At 37.1% G+C, this 19607-nt stretch overlaps 1 protein-coding gene across 1 annotated transcript; it reads right to left on the reverse strand.

The window, feature by feature from the left end:
* Positions 1 to 293: 293 nt before the first annotated feature.
* On the reverse strand, positions 294 to 12357 carry LOC112048315 (pancreas transcription factor 1 subunit alpha). The gene is made up of 4 exons (XM_024085804.2): positions 11856 to 12357; positions 10235 to 10457; positions 9322 to 9412; positions 294 to 1318 (listed from the first exon to the last, which is right to left on the reverse strand). The coding sequence occupies exons 1-4, from the start codon at positions 12023 to 12025 to the stop codon at positions 1170 to 1172; spliced, it is 633 nt and encodes a 210-aa protein (XP_023941572.1). The 5' UTR covers positions 12026 to 12357; the 3' UTR covers positions 294 to 1169.
* Between the last annotated feature and the right edge of the window lie 7250 nt (positions 12358 to 19607).

The following is a 19607-nucleotide window of genomic DNA, read 5'->3' on the forward strand; positions in this document are numbered from 1 at the left end:
TTATGTACCCTTTTATTTTAAACCCTATTTGGGTTTGTTCAGTAATTTTACTTTACAATACGTAGTCCTTTGATCCTCTGAGACATCTATAGGTATCGCTGTATACAGAGGTGCTTAAGTACTTAGTCCACTCTAGCAGCATTCCCCTTCGGGAACTGTTACACCTGCTGTATAAATATTTACCACACTCTTATTTAAATAGTACCCACCTAAGTATCCAACTGCAGTTTATGACGTCAATTAGGTACATCGAATATAAACGAAAAACAAAAACACAAATTTTTAGTCCATAATTTAATAAATAGATACCTATCTCAAAATAATAAAAAAAAAACATGTGCTTCTCGGGACCCACTACAGAAGTGATAACATAAACCTGCGTAGCTATATGCGTGAGAGAAAAGGAAGCCAGCTAGAGAGGCGCCGTAACGCGTTACGTTAAGGAGTGGTTTAACTTAACATAAGAAGTTATCACTGCATTTTTAATTAATAAAAACTGAACATTTTTTAATTTTTTTTAAACCTCAGAAAATCTTTAATGTCAGAAAAGTGCTTTACATTCTTTGGATGAAATTTACTATGGGATATAAAATATAATAAATACACATTTAATTCTATAATTTAAATAATATTGACAATAAATTACAACCTAAACTAAAATTTAGATAAATAAATATATCTGTAACCAAAAAACGAAAATATTAATTTACTTCATTAGTAATACTGGCATTAATTTGTGAACAAGTAAAAATTATTCCACGCGCTTTTTCTTTTCGCTGTATTGTTTTTATTTGAAAATGTCAAATCAATTTATTAATTATAACTTAACGTACCTACTACTAATGACTAGTTTTCGTAAGATACGAATTGAAAATAAAATAATTTACTTTCAATTCGTATCTTACGAAAATAATATTTGGAACAATTTCAACTGACTACCTATGCATGCACACTTTAAACCGTGTCTTGATTATATACTCGTAGACTCTGTTAAGGAAATCATGATCGCTAGTCCTACACAATGGCATGGAAGCTACAATGATTGTAGTTAAGCAAGCTACGGTGCGCATATAACTTCTTAAGGTTTCTACTGTTTCTACATAAGTACAGCCAAACTCTTAAACAAATAATGAGATCATTAGTTAACCGAACAATGTCTAAAGTAGATTTTATCTTAGTTCTTCTTTATCTATAATGTTGGTAGACCGCGTTGACATCCGAGGATCTTCTGGGACCCATATTTTGGCGTGAAGCGTTCCTCCAGAAGGCCGTTCTCCGCGTCGGGACCATGACAGGGAATGGCTTTGGTAGTTGCTACCTAGAATAAACAAGATAAAGATGAAAATATTTTGGAAACGTCAAATCGCGGTACATCTTTGTCGGTACGGTAACTAGCCACGGCCGAAGCCTCCCATTAGCTAGACATGGACCAATTAAGAATACCTCAATCGGTCCAGCCGGGGATTGAACCAAGGACATGATCCTTAGCAGCACAAACTGTCAACTCAGTAAACGAGACAGTTTAACCAATAAATCGTAAAATACATTTTTTAACATATCAGGCGAATTAGCTTAAATTAATATTTACAGAAGCAAGCAAAGTAAATTGTGCTGGCTTGGCATAGCCAAAACCCTAAATACTAAAGGAGAAGTATATTTTAACGTAGAAGATCCCAAAGGATAGGTACTCCGGTTTACGAGTGAAATGTTTGAGAAATTTCTTTTGAGCCTGAGTGACGTCGTCGCTTGAAATCGTAGCTTCTTCACGGAAAATAGCAACATAAACATGGACATAAATCATAATGAAATAAATGTATTTTTCACTGCGTTTCAAATTAAAGAAATTAATTTAAAAAAAAGTTATTTTAATCGCTTAACGATAACACTTGCACTAAGCGAGCGTAAACTCGAGTTTTATTTAACACAATTATTTCTGAATACACTAAGTACAACCCCCTGGGGCTAAACTTTGCGAATGTGGTAAAAATTAGGGTGAGTTTGTGAAAGGGTCGCGCACGTGCACTCTGTTATATCCCTTGGCCTTAGTTTACACCAAACGATAGAGGGCTGACCTGTGCCACTTCATTATGTTGTGATATTATACCGTTTTAACAGCAGTTTGTGGGGATACGCTACTCACGTGTTGACAGGTTTAAGATGTTGTTTAATCGTAAGATAGTCTAGTCTCATCATCATCAGTGACCCATATTCGGGGTTACGCCATGGGCGTAGCGGGCAGCATACCGTTTAAGGTATTCACGTAGAGAATTAAGAAAATTTTCAGGTTTCCTCACGATTATAATTTCTAAAAATGCACATAACTGAAAAGTTCGAGGTGCATGCCTCGGATCAGATCCAAACCTACGCCCTCGAAATCGAAGGCAGTGGTATCACGGTATCACGTGTGTCTATGTAATATGTAAAACAATGCTTAATTAGTAACACTATATTATAAAGAATTTTCTCCAATATTTATTTGATGAACAGCTTATTTTTCATATGTGATTTAGTTTACTTAAAAATATTTTTCTTGAATTATTCCGATGTTTTAACAGTTACCCAGCCGTGTTATACGAGTCAAAGACAGTTCCAATAAACCAAAAAGGATAAATAATGGTTTAACAAAGCCATCTAACCCGACTTTGTTGTATAGTTTGAGGTGTACAAATGTGTTCCTCTATATTTGCAAATGTATAGTTTTAAATCATGTAATTATTACCTTACACCAAAAAACATCGATATACTTAATGATGGCCTATTATTTCACTAATTGGTTACTACAAAACGTAGATACAGCAACCAATAATTATATTTCATTGGGACATATTACTTCCGGTAATTTGACCACTTGTCATTCGTTTTATCACTCTGCATTGGTTAGTTGCACAAAAGCTATATTGCGTACCTTGGGCAACTATAAGTGGTGCTACGGTTTCTGAGTTATATACTATAGCGAGCCTCTATATATGTAGTTACTTCTTTACTAATAAAACTTATACTTTTAAGTATAAGTTTAAGCAATATGTTAAAAAAAATACTAAGGAATTTAAAAATTGAAGGAATTCATCAATTGTGTAGTTACCTTGAGTTATTTCACAATTGCCATTTGACCATTGGATCATCTTCCACCATCACACAGAATGTAAAAGTGAAAGATTGTAATGATTTTAACTTTTGTAAATTATAATAATGCGGTGCTTGAATTATGGACACTCAGAACCTCATAGCGCCTGATCTAACTGTGGAGTTTATTTCCGGCTCTTCTCAGTAGAATCTGCCTTCAGAATTTGTGGTAGAGTATTAAGGAATAGTCAAATTTGACGTTTCAAAAGTGGTTGTGAATTAAGTAAACTTGAAATAAATGAATTTTGAATTTGATTTTAAAAGGTAAGGTAAAGCAGTAAAAATGTTGTACGATAAACAATTCTGGGATAGACTTAAAAATGCTAAATACACCACATTAATGTTGAGATATTATATTTTTGAAGCCAAATCAATCTATAAAAAAAAATGTTTTTCAAAATATTCAACTTTGCGTAAGCCTTGCGTTTTGCAATGTCACACATATTTCTGATTAAGTTTGTCCGCGATAGTTTTTCCCTGCGTATTTCGACAACGCTCCTAATTCTTCTTCGATTCTCATTATTTGATTGTACTTCCCGATTCGTTCACCACGCACTGGACCACCACATTTTATTTGTCCAGCTGATAAGCCTACCACTAAATCAGCTATGAATAGATCATCTGTATCTCCCCATCTATCACATAAAACTATACCAAAGCCATTTGATTTCAACAATTTGTATGATTCTAGTATTTCAGTGAGAGTTCCAGCTTGATTTAATCTTAATGCTACAGAATTTCCAGCTTTCTTTTCTACAGCTAGTCCCACTCTGCGGATGCTGCTCTGAGTTAGATCGTTACCGAGTAGTTGACCTGCAGTTCTAGCTGTTAAGGTAGACCAAGCCGCCCAGTCATCAAAATCGAAACCATCTTCTACCGAACATACGGGAAATTCCTTCATATTATCCAAATATACTTCGGCGAGTTTATCAGATGACATATAGTCCTGGGGATTAGAATTGGGATTTTTAAACTCTAAATCGTAAGACCCGTCTTTGTACAGATCATTAGCTGAAACATTTATAGCAATTTCAGCTTTCCCAAAATAGCCACATTGTTTTATAGCATCGGTTAGTAGCATTAGGGCGTCTCTATGACTCTCCAATGGTATTGACATGCCACCATTGTGACTCACGAAAGAAGTTTGGGCACCGTATTTTGCTTCTACAATATTTTTGACGTAGTGGTATATTTCACTTCCTATACGCATCGCTTCTGCGAAAGTGGAGGCTCCGGTAGGCATGATCATGTATTCTTGAAACGGTAACCCATTGTTACTTAGGACACCGCCGCATATGATAGTAATGTGTGGTACGGGTATTATTATACTGGCAACCCCGGCCATGTCTGAAATATGCCTATACAGAGGAACTCCTTTCTTCGCTGCTCCTGCTTTAGCTGCAACCAGAGAGACGGCCATGATAGCATTTGCCCCTAATCTCGATTTGTTTTCAGTACCGTCCAGTGCTATCATGAATTGGTCGATTTCTTTTTGCATTGTTACTTCCAGATTTTGCTTTATGAGTTCCGGTGCGATGATGGTGTTTATATTTTTGACGGCCTTGGTCACTCCCAAGCCAGCGTATTCCGAAGGGTTGTTATCACGAAGTTGTACTGCTTCTGCGAGCTTCTTTTTGTCAGTGGACGGAACGCCAACTCTAAATAAGCCAAGTTCAGTTACCATATCCACTTCGACCGTCGGGATTCCGGTCGCATCGAAAATTTGGCGAGCTAATAACATTTTTATTGGCATTATCAAATTTGTATTAGTAAAATAAATGAAAAAATATTTTGACGATATATTAAAATCACAATAGTGTCAAAGACAATACGTGTGACATTTTAACTTTCATATTAACAGTTATTTTAAAAATAAATTTTATATTATGCCTGTTTTCCAAACGACAAGTGTTTTTCGAGCGATATTTAAGCAAACAAAGCATTGAAGTGGATCTACAGGGGTTGCGCGCCGCGCACTTCGCACGTGCGCGATAATCTTTATGTAAATCCTACATTACATTTCGATAAGGTGTTTTTATTAATTGAAAAAAGATTATGATGTGTTCTGTACACTCACCCTTCCAATGATGTGGTCTTTTTATGGCCCATGTTTATATAAGGTTTTCAATATAATCTATAATCAAATTTTCAAGTTTTTCTTCTAAACAACATAAGTACCCAATAGATTGATATCTGCGTGATCACAAGATAACACAACAGTGATAGACACAATTGTAAAAACTTAACAGTAGTAATACAGAATTTGTTGTATAAAACAATGTAAGGTCGTATTCTTCGAAACATAAGTTTATAAACCCGATTTTTTTTGTTAACCTTAAAGACCGATAGATAAGTACTTAGAGCCGGTCTCTAAGTCTAACTGGCAAGTTAAATCAACTTACGTACTCTTCTAAAGTAAGTCATACGTTCAAAGATGGTTATACCTACTTGGTGGTATGAAGACCTACTCTTCACACCAGCAGTAGAAATAAGCAAGATAGTAGTTCCTCCCCGAACATTCTATGCCACAAAAAATCTCTACTACTAAAGCTCTACTACATAGGTAGTTTTTTGTTAATTTATTAGTGACGATACAGACATTATTTAGATTTATAATAAATCATTTTAGTTGCACACTTTCTAACACTAAGGGATCGTAATAATAGTTTAATTAAAGATTTGTATATGTATTAATAGTTTAACAATAAAATAAAGAGGATGATGAGTAATAATTGCTTTCTAATATACTCCGCCTCCCCTATAACAGATCGAGCCCCTCAATTTGCTACGGTGTGATTCGCAAAGGGACCCTTGTTTACATTTCTGTCATTTTATCCAGTTCAGATATTTGCAATTTTTTTTTCAATTTGTAATATCTCATTTTGAGGTAAAAAATAATCAGCATTTTAGTTGTCTATGAAGAGTGAATGGGCAATCTTTGTTGAAGACATTGGCTCCGCACCATATTTATACCATAGTAATTACTCTATATCTACCTTCGACCTCTACAAAGATCGAACAGCGAGCGACTATACAGCGAGAAACGAACCTACTATAGGATAAAAATTAAATTTAAAAAGCCTTTTTAAAAACAAGATTTTATTTGACGCATAAAAATGAAAAATGCATAAAAATTTTATTTACAATAAAATGAAAAAAATAATTTTTACTTTAAAACTTCTGTTAAACTTATATTATAGTATATACACCATTAATATGATATAAAAGCTTGTTGCGAGCTTTAATTAGGTACTCGTATTTCCTTACTTTGAAAATTTTAATCGCAACAAGTTATTAAATTTGCTTATTTATCTAGACAAGTAAATCTCTAAGAAAAGTTAAAGTTCAATAAAAAAATAATGAAAAAAAAATCATCCGATTTCCAACACAAAAATTAACCTACCCACTACACTAAAAAGCGAAAAATGGTATATACTACTTTCTGAACTGTTTGAAGACAGTGCCCAGCAAATGAAGTATTTATTTGCCGTTTAAATATCAAAATTGCTGTGGTTCTTTCAGAAAAGGCTTTAAATACAATGTAAAGCATGACTGGATTCAAATCAATCTGATCCGAAGGTAGCACATACGATGCTATTTTTCGTATTTTAACTTTATTATCATCTAGCAAGTGTTTTATTGTTTAGTGTGTGTTAGTAAGTGGTTTGCTGATTTATTTTGATATACTTAAATAACTAAAATTTTTTTGGAACATATGTCATCCGCGACACGGGTCATTAAATGTCGGGAGAGGAATGTCCAATTAATGCCGCAATTGTTTCCTCACGGTGTTTCGGGATCGTCACGCGATGACGCGTGGGAAAGCCGCGGGGATGGCACCTGGATGGACCGGGCGACGCGTCAATAAGATAAGAGCTCACTATCACAATAATTCATATAGCACGCAATGTTTTTGCGTCATTAAAACGTGGGGCCGAGTGCTAGTCGGTGAGAATCAATGATTATGGGATCGAGTATTGCAGTTATAGTTTTCACCCTAGGCTAGGTACATCATTATCATCGTTAATGGTCGACTATTCAGGTCTAGGCCTCTTTACAGGGGAGAAGATATAGACCTTAGACCCATCACGCTGCTCAAAACAGCAAGCTTCGGGCGATAATAATGCTCCCGACCAAATTAATATCTCTTTTATTCGGCCAAGGCTGCCAATCTCATGGTGAGGTTAACCTCGTACGCAAAAGATATTATAGTGCATAAGTGTGTGCGCAAGCACAGGTGCTCTCCGATGCATCGGGGTGTATCAACACCGAGGGCCGGCCCGTCCATACGGCGAACGGAGCAGTCGCTCCAGGCGCCAAATCCTAAAGAGCGCCAAAATGATAATCCTTCTCAAACGTAGACGATACTGCGCCTGATATTCAATTGGTCACACCAGAGTATGGTCGCGTTCCATTCTTACTTACACTCATATTTTGGTATAGATATCTATGTACATATTATTAGGGACAAACAGAAGAGACGCAATTATTTGGATCTCGCTCCATTTTAAAATTTACTTCGGGCCGGCGCTGTCAACTCCGTCAACATCCCAACTCCAGGCTGATTCCAATAAGACTTTTTGTGTTAGGAAAATCCCAATAACGTATTTTTTTGTTGGCCTGACCCGGAAATCGAACCTTAAACCTGGACCCGGGGGCAATTAGGGTGAGTATGTTTATTTATCGATCACGGGCTAACTGCTTAACGTGCTCTCCGACTCACGGAGTTGTATCAATTCAATCAATTGTATGGATGTTTTTTGATGAACTACTGAACTGAATTGGCTGAAATTTTGGAATGGCAATAGATTATAACCTGGATTAACACATAGGTTACTATTTGTCCTGAAAAATCCATAGTTTCCCGAGGTGAAAAACTGATGGTTAAAACTGATGGTATAAATATTTGTTACTCTTTTACGCCTATTTTAAAAATCATTCTACCATAGGAAGTCACGTTATTTGTGAGTACCATAGGCTACATTTATTTTTCACACGGAAAATGCACTACGCGGGAAAATCCGCGGGGCGCCTGCTACTCTTTAATAATTAATTTGATTTTAAGCCTACAAATAAATTTACCAATGCTGTTTCAATTCAAACTTAAAACTACTTAAAATTTTAAAACAGGATAAAAAAATGTATCACGAATTAATATAACAAAATAACAATTAAGTATTTATCTATAACATAACTGTTATAATGGGCCCGATAGTGCCAGGCCACGACCCTCGCACGAATCGATTCGTTGTGTTTGTACACCTTGTGGTGATCGATGCAAATTGCTTCATGTGGATTACTAATGTATCAGGTGGTACGTAGCTCCCTCCTATGTTCGCTTAAAATATTTAGGTAGGTATCAATGCTATTCGATCGTTTTTCGGAGAGAATAGCTCTCCGAGAAACGATCGAATCCAAACATCCAAACGTCAACGCTACTTAGACCATTAGACTAAATGCTGCTTCCTGAGGACCTTCCGGTTTCGAAGCTTAAAGTACTTATTACTTTAAGCTCCGAAACCGGAAGGTCCTCAGGAAGCACCATTTTTATTGAATCAGTACTTAAATGGTTTCTTTTGCTTTTATATCATTCTAAAACAAGGTGATAAGTTAAGTCGTTTTGAAATGAAACCTAAGAGGGTTCCGGAGCGCTTCAGTCAGAGAAGCCTGACATTGATAGCTTCCGTGGCGCAGTGGATTTACAAGACGGAGGTTCTAGGTTCGATCCCTAGCTGGTCTGATTAATGTTTTCTTAATTGGTCCAGGTGTGGCTGGCGGGAGGATTCGGCTGTGGCTTACTACCTATACGGCAAAGACGTACCGCAAAGCGATTTAGCGTTCCGGTACGATGTCGTGAAGAAACCGAAAGGGGTGTGGATTTTCATCCTACTCCTAACAAGTTAGCCCGTTTCCATCTTAGATTGCGTCGTCACTTACCATCAGGTGAGATTGTAGTCAAGAGCTAACTTGTAAATAATTATAATAAAAAAGCCTACATCTCCAGAATTGTTATTACAGTATTCCGGTCTGAAGATTACCGGTGTAATTTTAAAAATAATGCTTTCATCGATAAAAAAAACTACGTTATTCGCGAGTAACATAGGCAATATTTTATAACTCTATTCCTACAGGGACTACCCGGATGCAATCGTGGGACAACAGCTACTAAATGAAAACAGGAAAAAATTAAGTACTTACCTCGTATGATGATTTTCTTTTGTTCATGATTTGATTTCAGGTTATTAGATACTCCGGAGGGCATCGCGTCTCCACTTTTGTCCACACTAACCTGTTTAATAATATTATTTATATCTTAAAATATAGGCCGTAGTTTTGAATCCGGTCGGGGGAATGCACTTCCGACTTTACAGTTATATCATCATCATCATCATCATCATCATCATAACCATATCAGCCGATGGACGTCCGCTGCAGGAGTAGCCTTTTGTAGGAACTTCCAAACATCACGATCCTGAGCTGCTTGATGTCGTCAGTCCACCTAGTGGGGAGACGACCAACACCGCGCTTTCTAGTGCGGGGTCGCTACTCCTGCACCTTGGGACCCCAACGTCCATCGGTCCTTCGAACTATTTCTTTGGTTCTTCTACGAAATTCCTCATTTATAATTTGATCACGCAGAGATACTCCGAGCATAGCTCGTTCCATCGTCTGCTGTGTGACTCTGAGCCTTCTTACGATGCCCATCCGAGATTTGGTTGCTAGCACCAAGTTTCGGAACCATAGGTCATGACTGGCAACACGCACTGTTCGAAGACTTTTGTCTTTAGCCACTGAGGCATTTCGGACGAAAATATATACCAAAAAAAGCCATATGAAAATTCAGTTATGTGTTTTTTAAGAAATTAAATATCACGTGTCTCAAACGGTGAAGAAAATCGTGGTGAACCTGCATACGTGAGAATTTTCATAACTCTCTACGTGAAATCTACCATTTGGGCCAGCATGGTGGACTATTAGCCAAACCTCTCTCATTTTGAGAGGAGACTAATGTTCAACAGAGAGCCGAATAAATGTTCTATTGATGAAAAGTGACCAATGAGATTTGCATTGTCTGTTGTGTATTTTCTAAATAAATTTATTTATTTCTTACCAGTTCACCGAGAAAGCTTATGTATCCAATGGCAAGTTTGAGCGTATCCACCTTAGAGAGACGTTTTTCATAAGGCAAGGTGGGGATATGCGCGCGGAGACCCTCGAAGGCGTCGTTAATGGACTGCATGCGGCGTCGCTCCCGCAGGTTAGCAGCCTGTCGCTGCTGGATCTGCTGCTGCGTGCAGCATACGTGCCGCTTGTGGTGTCGCCGGCATTCTGACCTGACGGATCAATACATATCATCATTACATAATACTGGCAGACGCCTCACCTCACCGTCGTAGTTCCCGTGAGAAGATGAGGATAAAATATAGCCTACTAGCGAACGCCCGCTACTTCATCCGCTCTTCATTCATTATCAACCAATATTCGGCTTACTGCTGAGCTCGAGCCTTCTCTCAGAATGAGAGCGGTTAGGCTATAGTCCATCACGCTGGCCCAATACGGATTAGCAGACTTCACATACGCAGAGAATTAAGAAAATTCTCTGGTCCTCCTCTCGACCAAACGACTGGTCTCCTTGGAATTTCCTCACGATGTTATTCCTTCACCGTTTGAGACACGCGATATATATTTTTCTTAAAATGCACACAACTGAAAATTGAAGGTGCAGCTCCGGACCGGATTAGAACCCACACACTCCGGAATCGGAGGCAGAGGTCATATCCACTGAGCTATCTCGGTTCTCTCCGCATTTAGCCTTCCTTAGCCTTGTCACAAAGTCCAGAATCTACTACAACGAATTGCGAATTCGAAGACATGGTCTCTATGTAGAGAGTAGAGACCCACTCACACGCACACACACACACACACAAACAAAAATCATTTAAAACTGTAACTATTATAGGTACTAAGTACACCGTACAAATGATTATCAATTGACATGATGCCCGACACTCAATCAATCCGTTCTTGTTAAGTGCATGAATTACCTATAGACTTTAATAAATACCCCTAAGTGTTTTAAAATGATGGAAGAATTACCTTCTAGAACCTATATCGTTTGGTTCTATTTATGTTCTAGTGATCTAGGTACATATTATGTCGGAGTAGCCGACGCACCGAGGTTTTTCACGCATAGTTCACGTGCTCGAGATACCTAATACGGGGATAAAATATAGCCTATGACACCAATGACATTCACAAATATCGTGACTTCCTAGAGTATAAGAATGATAATATCGTTTCAGTAGATCCCAGAAATTACCCACTACAACACCACAATCTTTATCTCTTTATACTATTAGTATTTAACGAATACGGAAAAAGAACTTTTGTGCCCAAAATGGACCTCAATTTCTAATTAGACAGTAGATTAGATGTTAGAAAGAAAAGTGAAAAGTTTAAAAAAGCTAACATCGCAACGCTTACAAATATATCGTTTTGTTTTACCAACAAAATTATAATCGTCATGAAACGATAATAGGTACAAAGCTCGACTTATAATGCAAAGTAACAAATTAAAGTTCTATAGGGTAAGTCTAAACCTTAATTTTGTAGACACCTACTTAACATTAATTTATATTGAACACAAATAATACACAACACATACTTATAGATTCGCAATGCAAAAAAAAACAAAAGCTCTAACAAATAATAGTATGTCAAGGAAAATTTACCTTTTTCTTGGCGTGGAATGATTTTCTTGGTCGCTGGCATATAAACTGCCGTCGGACATTGAAGAATCATCATATAAGAACATGTTATCAGAATTATTTGGCGATCCGCCGACGGTGAGCGGTGCAGAGTTGTTCGTCTCTAACGGAGCGCAATTTTCATTCGTATCCATTTTAGACTTTTGTATAGCTATCAGACTACTTTACGCGACTACTATCTATTGTAGCACTCATTGCGCGCGTAGTGTGTTGATAGTTTGACACACTGTACCGTATTGAAGCTCATAGGGATACATCAAGGGATAAGGTACCCTTAATAAGACCCGCCCACTTTGCTCACCGCCCACTCCGTAAACCATTATAAAGAGGTCTCTATAGCTACTCCAGTGTATGAAGCTTCTATCGATCCGTTATTCACAGTAAGTACTAAGTATGAAAGTTTAACAGTTCTTTTGTAAATGGCTTAAGTTGATGTGTAGTTACGTATTTTAGCGGTTTCACGTTATTTGTTGTATTGCCCTGAAAAGTACATGGATTTTTGTCGATCTATGCTAATTAATTATGCGTAATTATCTTCAGCGACAATGAAGAATAATTATGGTAACATGAAGCTTGACTGTTGATAGAAGATGAAAAAATAAGCCATTCGAGTTTGAAGATTGTCATAACAGAGCACTGCCTACCTACCTGCCTTTATGTAAAATCTTTTACATTAAAATACATTTTATTTATATTTTATTTTATTGTACAAGTAAAGGTTACATAAATAATGATTTAAGTACAAACATAACCATCTTCATAAACTTCATGTTTTTGTGAGAACGATTAGATTATTAAAATTAGGCATTATTTTTCATTATACCTAATTATGTTAGTGCATCTCCGAGCCTCCCCTCTCCTTTGCACATTTTAATGATTTTTTGTGGTTTTATTTAATATTAGTATTGAATAATTTACCAGGTATCCAGCTCTGGCAATTTTTTCAATATGCGGAACACTATGTCTCTACCGGCACCTTCCATAGTTATAGTTTTTACATTGCTTCAGATTTTTATAAGGTTTAAATTCATTTTTGAGAATCGCTAAAACTAGGCCTCCTTCACTTTGCACCGGCAACATTTTACAATAGTTAAATTGCTTGGAATAGTCGTAGTAATAAATTAATTTAATGGTTTAGGGTTATAATATTAAATACTGTTAAAGGTCGATGGTTTAGGTACTCTAGTTTTATCTTAGAATACTATGTAATTTATTTAGTACCAGCTGTCTGATGGTTTTTTGTGCAGTTTTCTACAATAAACAGGATCCCATGCAAGTTCTCACACTGTTGTTTAATGCTTTACTAAATAATTCGACTTTAATTATCTCCACGAATAAAATTACCTGACGTTTCAAAAGTACCTACTTGTGCTTCTTCACTTTGACTTTGACTTTGAGTAGGTATTTTTTACCCTGCACGTTGTTATAAAATACGTATCTACGACTCTTCTTGACGGCCTCCTTGGCGCAGTGGTACCTATGCGCAGGATTTACAAGAAGGTCCTGAGTTCAATCCCTGGATGGGTCGATAGAGGTTTTTCTTAATTGGTCCAGGTATTTCTGGTGGAAGGCTTCAGCCGTGGCTAGTTACCACCTAAAGTAAAAGACAAAACCAAAAGGGGTGTGAATTTTCATCTTCCTCCTAACAAGTTAGCCCGTTTCCATCTAACATTGCATCAGCACTTACCATCAGGTGAGAGAGAGAAACCACTGAGACGAATATCTTAGCATTCCAAGGATTCACCGTGCGGGTGAGAGAAAACTTCGAGCAGCTTCTTCTTCATAGCGTGGTACCACTACGATGGGGTCCGCTTTCCAGCATAATCTCGCCCACTCTGACCGATCCTGGGCAACCGACTTCTTGAGATTGTTGGCTCTCAATTTGGTGTTTACGATGTCAAGCCGACGGTATTTGGGGTGGCCTCGGGGTTTAGTTCCAGGGACTGGAAAACTACGTAGAAATGTGATAACTGATGATCGCACATATGATCATCAGTTATCACCTTTCTACGTAGTTTAATAAAAATACAATAAAATACAGCTCTTGCTTCTCGATTCGATTGTGGTCACAGCCAAAAATGGACATAGCGCATTCCTAGAAAGGATTTTTTTAATACATGACGCCCTGACCAAGTATACTTAGTATAGTTCCACGTGGGCAAAGGGCAATAACAACTTATTAAGTTATTAAATCTGTAACATGTTACTTTGTTCGCTTACAAAAATTTTATAACTAAATGTGTTCGTTTGTTCGTTAGTGTTACATTTAGACTCAGAACCACTCTTTTTTTTTCAGAACGATTTTAATATTTTTTATAAAACTACAGATAATATTGTACTTATTAAGTTTAGTGTGTGTGTACATTTAACATTTAAGAATTTTATTTAAGGGATTAGATAATAAAATATTACACATACTATTAGGGCACTGTTATCGTGCCCGCAAAGGTAGATCTGCGTTTTCTGATAATACAGTTTCGACCATAACTTTATGAAAGTGTAGCTATGGGTACCTAAGAATAAAATTTTCAGAACGCAAATCAAAGTGGGGGGGAGGGGGTACAAATTACAAACACACCCATCTCTTACGTCACAAACAACCCTATAAACGCGTTTATGACATTCAATGATCACCGAAATCGGACAATATGGGTACCTAAGAGTCAAATTTCCAGTACGAAAAACAAAGTGGGGGGATACAAACGGATCCATCTCTTACGTCACACATAATCCTCTATACACGTACCTATATGACATACGGTGATCACCGAAATCGGACAATACTGAATATAAATTAAGAACCCCCAATTTTTTTTGTCGGTTAACAACAAACATTAAACAAATAAAGGACAAAGTCGTAGGCCCCCGCTAGTGTTCTAATAAAAAGATTTTATTACCCAAGTTATGAGGTAGATTTCGCAACATACCTATTTTGGTACCTATAACCATAAACTTATGAAGGTAACCTCGTAACCATAAAAATTGAGTGCAAAAAGTTAAGAACTAATACAAATAAAAAAAATCAAGATCTCCTTTCTACCCGTACTATACTGAGGGCACAAAATGTCCTTTTCGGAAAACAAATTTTCCCTACGTCTAAGTGTTATATTGTTTTGGTAAGTAGTTATATACTATCAATACTAATGTTTTAAAAAAGTTATGTTTATAAGGTTGTAGGGGTCATCCTTTGAACTAAAGAACCGATTTAGAAAATTCATTAACTAATAGAAAGCCACGTTATTGGTGAGTGTCATGAACTATATTTTATTCTCGTACTAGTGGACCCGGTCAAGCTTCGCTTTGACTTATGTGCACTTCTTCCCTATCCCTACTCTACACTACTCTACCCCTACCATACCCTACCCCTTGACTCTTAAACGTTTGTATGGGAAATAGAAAAGGGTTGTTTTTATGGTTTTCCCGGCAATTATTCTAATTTTTCTCACCTTTTAAACCTTCCCTATACCTCCACGAACATTTGAAGACCAAGATAAAATAAAACCGTTCAGCCGTTCTCGAGTTTTAGCGAGACTAACGAACAGCAATTCATTTTTATATATATAGATTCCCACTGCAACGGGAACTACGCGGGTGAAACCGCGGTGTCTATTTTAGTAAAATTTCGTTAGGTCGCCAATAAGCTTCTATTGTAATTTCTAAGTGCCTTGGAACATTGATTTTTGAAAGCCCGATTTAAAAACTTTATAGGGATGTCGCCAAGTAGGTAGAATTAAATAAATGTAAGGATTATTCTGATATTTATCGTAGTTAAAATTAACCAAGCGTTAATTTGGGTTTTGTTGTATATACTATACAACTTCAAAGCAAGGGTGAATAAGCATTTTCTAGGTAAGCGGGCTCCAACTTTGACCGCATTAATGCTTTTCATCAGGCTTAATTGTAGTATTGCTGTAAAGCCTTCCAAATATACCCTTTGGGATTCACTGGTCGAGGAGGAATCTCTAGGAAAACTCAACGCCACTTTGCGCAATGTGAATAAAACACCAATGAATTACTTTTGAACAAGCTACATTGCCGCTTGGACTTATTATTTCTATCTACACATGAGCCATAAACAAACGTACGTCTTCTGCGTCTCCTTCTATATGTCCTTCTCCTACGGGAACAGATCGTCTGATGCTAACTCTAGCTCTCACGCTCTCTTCTTTTAGCATTAATATTTCCTTGCTCCTAACTAGTTAGTTTGTCCAGTGGTTAGCCTATGTTGATTCAGATCACGAGGTCTTGGGTTTGAGTCTTGGATAGAGCAGCGAAATACTCCATGCCTCGGAAATACGATAAGTCCTTGGTCCCGACCATTAGTCGTGATAGCCCCGTGGTTATGACCCGTTCGACTTGGAGGGCGTAAGTTCCAATCCGGTCCAGGGTATGCACCTTCAACTTTTCAGTTATGTGCTTTTTAAGAAATTAAATATCACATGTGAGCGGTGAAGAATAAACGTCGTGAGGATTCCTGCAAACCTGGGAATTTCCTTAATTCTTTACCTGTGTGAAGTCTGCCAATCCACACCGGGTCAGCGTAGTACACTTTAACCTAACCTCTCTCATTCTGAGAGGAGATTCGTGGTCATTATCATTACCACCTGGTCATTAATGAATTAATAAACTAAGGGAAGCCGAGCCATATAGGTGGCCGTTAAAGGTAATGTTGTTGTAAAGGTAAATCGTAATGTTTTATTCGATATTCATTCGTAGTACTTGTTTGGCTGTCGGAAACAAAACGAAGCTACTACGTTACGCATTTGAATCGGATTTGAAACCGTAAGTACGAGACGGTAACTTATTACCTAGTCATAGATTCAAGTCCTAACAGGTACAAAATATTTATTCATGACAATACTGCTCAATCTTTGTTTAGGTCATATTCATTGTCAAGTCAAGAGTCTTATCAAACTACAAGTACCTAGGCATAGACTTTACTCTCCTTTATATTATTGTACCTAGCCTTGATAGCCCAGTGGATATGCCTTCAATTCGGAAGGTGTTAGTTCAAATCCAATCCGAGGCTTGGAACTTCAATTTTTCAGTTATGTGGATTTTAAGAAATTAAATATTAAATATGTCTCAAACAGTTAAGGAAAAACATCGCAAGGAAACATACCTAAGATTTTTCTTAATTCTCTACGTGTTTGTAGCCTGCCAATCTACATTGCCCCAGCGTAGTGCACTAAGGCCTAACGTAAATGGCTTCGAATCGCTAAGTCCTGGATTCGAGTCCTGGGTCTGGCTGAGTCGGATTGTGGGCTCTTCTTGGACCAAGGCGGGTTTGGAACCCTCGTAACTTCAATTTTAGTTTACACCATTTTTTTACATAAAAAAGAATATTATCACTTAACATAATGACCAATATTCCCATTCCCCTCCAAGACTGTACTAGGAGTGGGTACGACAATAGACCAACGGGGCGGGGATCAAACCACCACTCCTCGGTGATGAGTCTGACCGCTCTTACTGTTGAGCTATTGAGGCTCGATATTATGTAATAATATTATTACCTGACGTTTCGAAAGTGCTTGTAAACTAAATTTAATTGAAATAAATGAACTTTGGCTTTTTATAAGATAGTGACATATTCTTTTTTCATGTAAGTAAAGTGGTTGTAAATGCTTACTTTATGCTTTCAGGGCAATTATCGGTTCCTACAGTTACGATTTAGTGAAAAGACAATTTGTAATACCCGAGGGAAACAGTTCCACCACCGAGATTAACTTAATCGATATGATTACTACACCCAAGTTCACTCAGGATGAAACCCGAAAACATAAGAAAAGCTTTTCAGTTCACCATTGAGAAATGTACGAGTTACAGACAATTTATTGGTTATGGACAATGGTATTGCTAATATTACTACTGGTAACTCTACGTAGTGTCTCAGTTCACTCAAGAATTTCGATTTAACAACAATGCTTGAACGAAAAAAGCTTGACAAAAACAGCCAACCGATTTTGAAAACATTAAAATCCTACTAATATTATAAACCTCGAAAGTTTGTATGGAAGTTTGTAACTCTTTAACTATGTAGTATCTACTGATAGTATTAAGGCGATGCTTGATTTTTGTAGTACTAATTATAATAGTCAAACTTGACGTTTCAAAAGTGCTTGTAAACTAAGCCTACTTAAAATAAATGAATTTAGATTTTAAATCTATACAGAAAGAGAGTCTCCGGATAGTTACAGTAGATGTTGAATTTGTAAGTGAAAGGACACAAGAGGAGAGGAAGGCCAAAGAAGAGATGGTTGCAGTGTGTCAAAGAGGGCATGTATGTAAAGTGGATGATGAGCTGACGAGTAATAAAGACGAATGGAGAAGATTGATATATTTTGCGCCACACTTAAGTGGGATAAGGCCTAAGGGAAAGAAGATGTTGATGATAGAACAAGAGTCTCATTTATAAACGCTAACTTTTCCACCAGAGATTTGCTAGGGAGCTATCCTGCGAAGATCTACGCTACGAAAATATGTGACCGTTTCTACCAATACTAAGCTATGTAGCTATTAGGCGATTATGTGCGAAGAAAATGCGCCACCAAAAACGCGGGCATACTGGAGGTACCTACTCTGCTCTGCGCATACCCACTCGAAACGGCCCATAGCAGGCATCCTTCCATAAAAAAACATAAATCGTAGTTGAATCCGTTTCTACCAGTGCTATATTTGCACCAATGAATATCAAACGCATCCATAACAACGTACCGTAGCACATCTCTGGTGGAAAAACACCCTAAATGTTTGTCGGCTCATGCTCCTACCGTAGACACATTAGCCAATTATGGAGTATGAGCGTGGTGGCTTTTTATGATGGAAGTTAACAGGTTTTAAGGGTCCAGATTCTCAATTATTTTGATATTTTCTACGGCCTGAGGAATCATATCTGCAAACACCGATAGCTTCGTAGCCATTCATTAGAGACATTTAAAGTTCCTTTAAAAATAAATTGTGTTTTATGTTTGGACTATTTTATATTTGGAGTCTTGAACTGGCCTACCTTCCAGATGACATAATTGGCTACCGCACTTAGTAGGAACATAGGCTGGCAGACTTTCAGCCTTCCTAGAATGATAGAATGATAGGCTGGCAGACTTTCAACCTTCTTGAGTTTGTTGTGGGCTCTTCTCCTGAGTTTGTTGTGGGCTCTTCTCGGACCAAGGCGAGTTTGGAACCCTCGTAACTTTAATTTTAAGTTATCGACTATTATTACCACCTTTAGATATGACATAATCGTGGCCTTTCAAAAGTGCTTGTAAACTAAGCCTAATTGATGAATGAATTTTGATTTTTTTTTTAAATTTTGATACCTGGCTATCGCAGGCTTTCGGTCTATTATATTAACAGTAAGCTTACGTCGGTATAGTTATATACCACAGTTTATTACTAATACATATAAATTAAATTGATTTATCTGTCTGTTGTTTCAAAATAACTGTGTTTTTTCAAGTGTTTATAGTTATTTCATAAATGCTATTAAAGTTTTTACAAATTTTCATGCCCGTTTCTTTGTACGGGTTAATCTTTGGAATGGCGATAAATTTTAACGGGACTTTCACTGAAAGACAGATGAGATAATTGAGCAACATTTATAGGCTTTTTATACCGGAAAAAAACATAATGAAATACTTGAAGTAATTATGATGTAATCTATCTAATCTAAATTATAAAATCTATCTAAGGAAACCAATGACACAAAATCCACAA

This window comes from Bicyclus anynana, chromosome Z, assembly GCF_947172395.1.
Source record: "Bicyclus anynana chromosome Z, ilBicAnyn1.1, whole genome shotgun sequence".
Classification (NCBI taxonomy): Eukaryota; Metazoa; Arthropoda; class Insecta; order Lepidoptera; family Nymphalidae; genus Bicyclus; species Bicyclus anynana.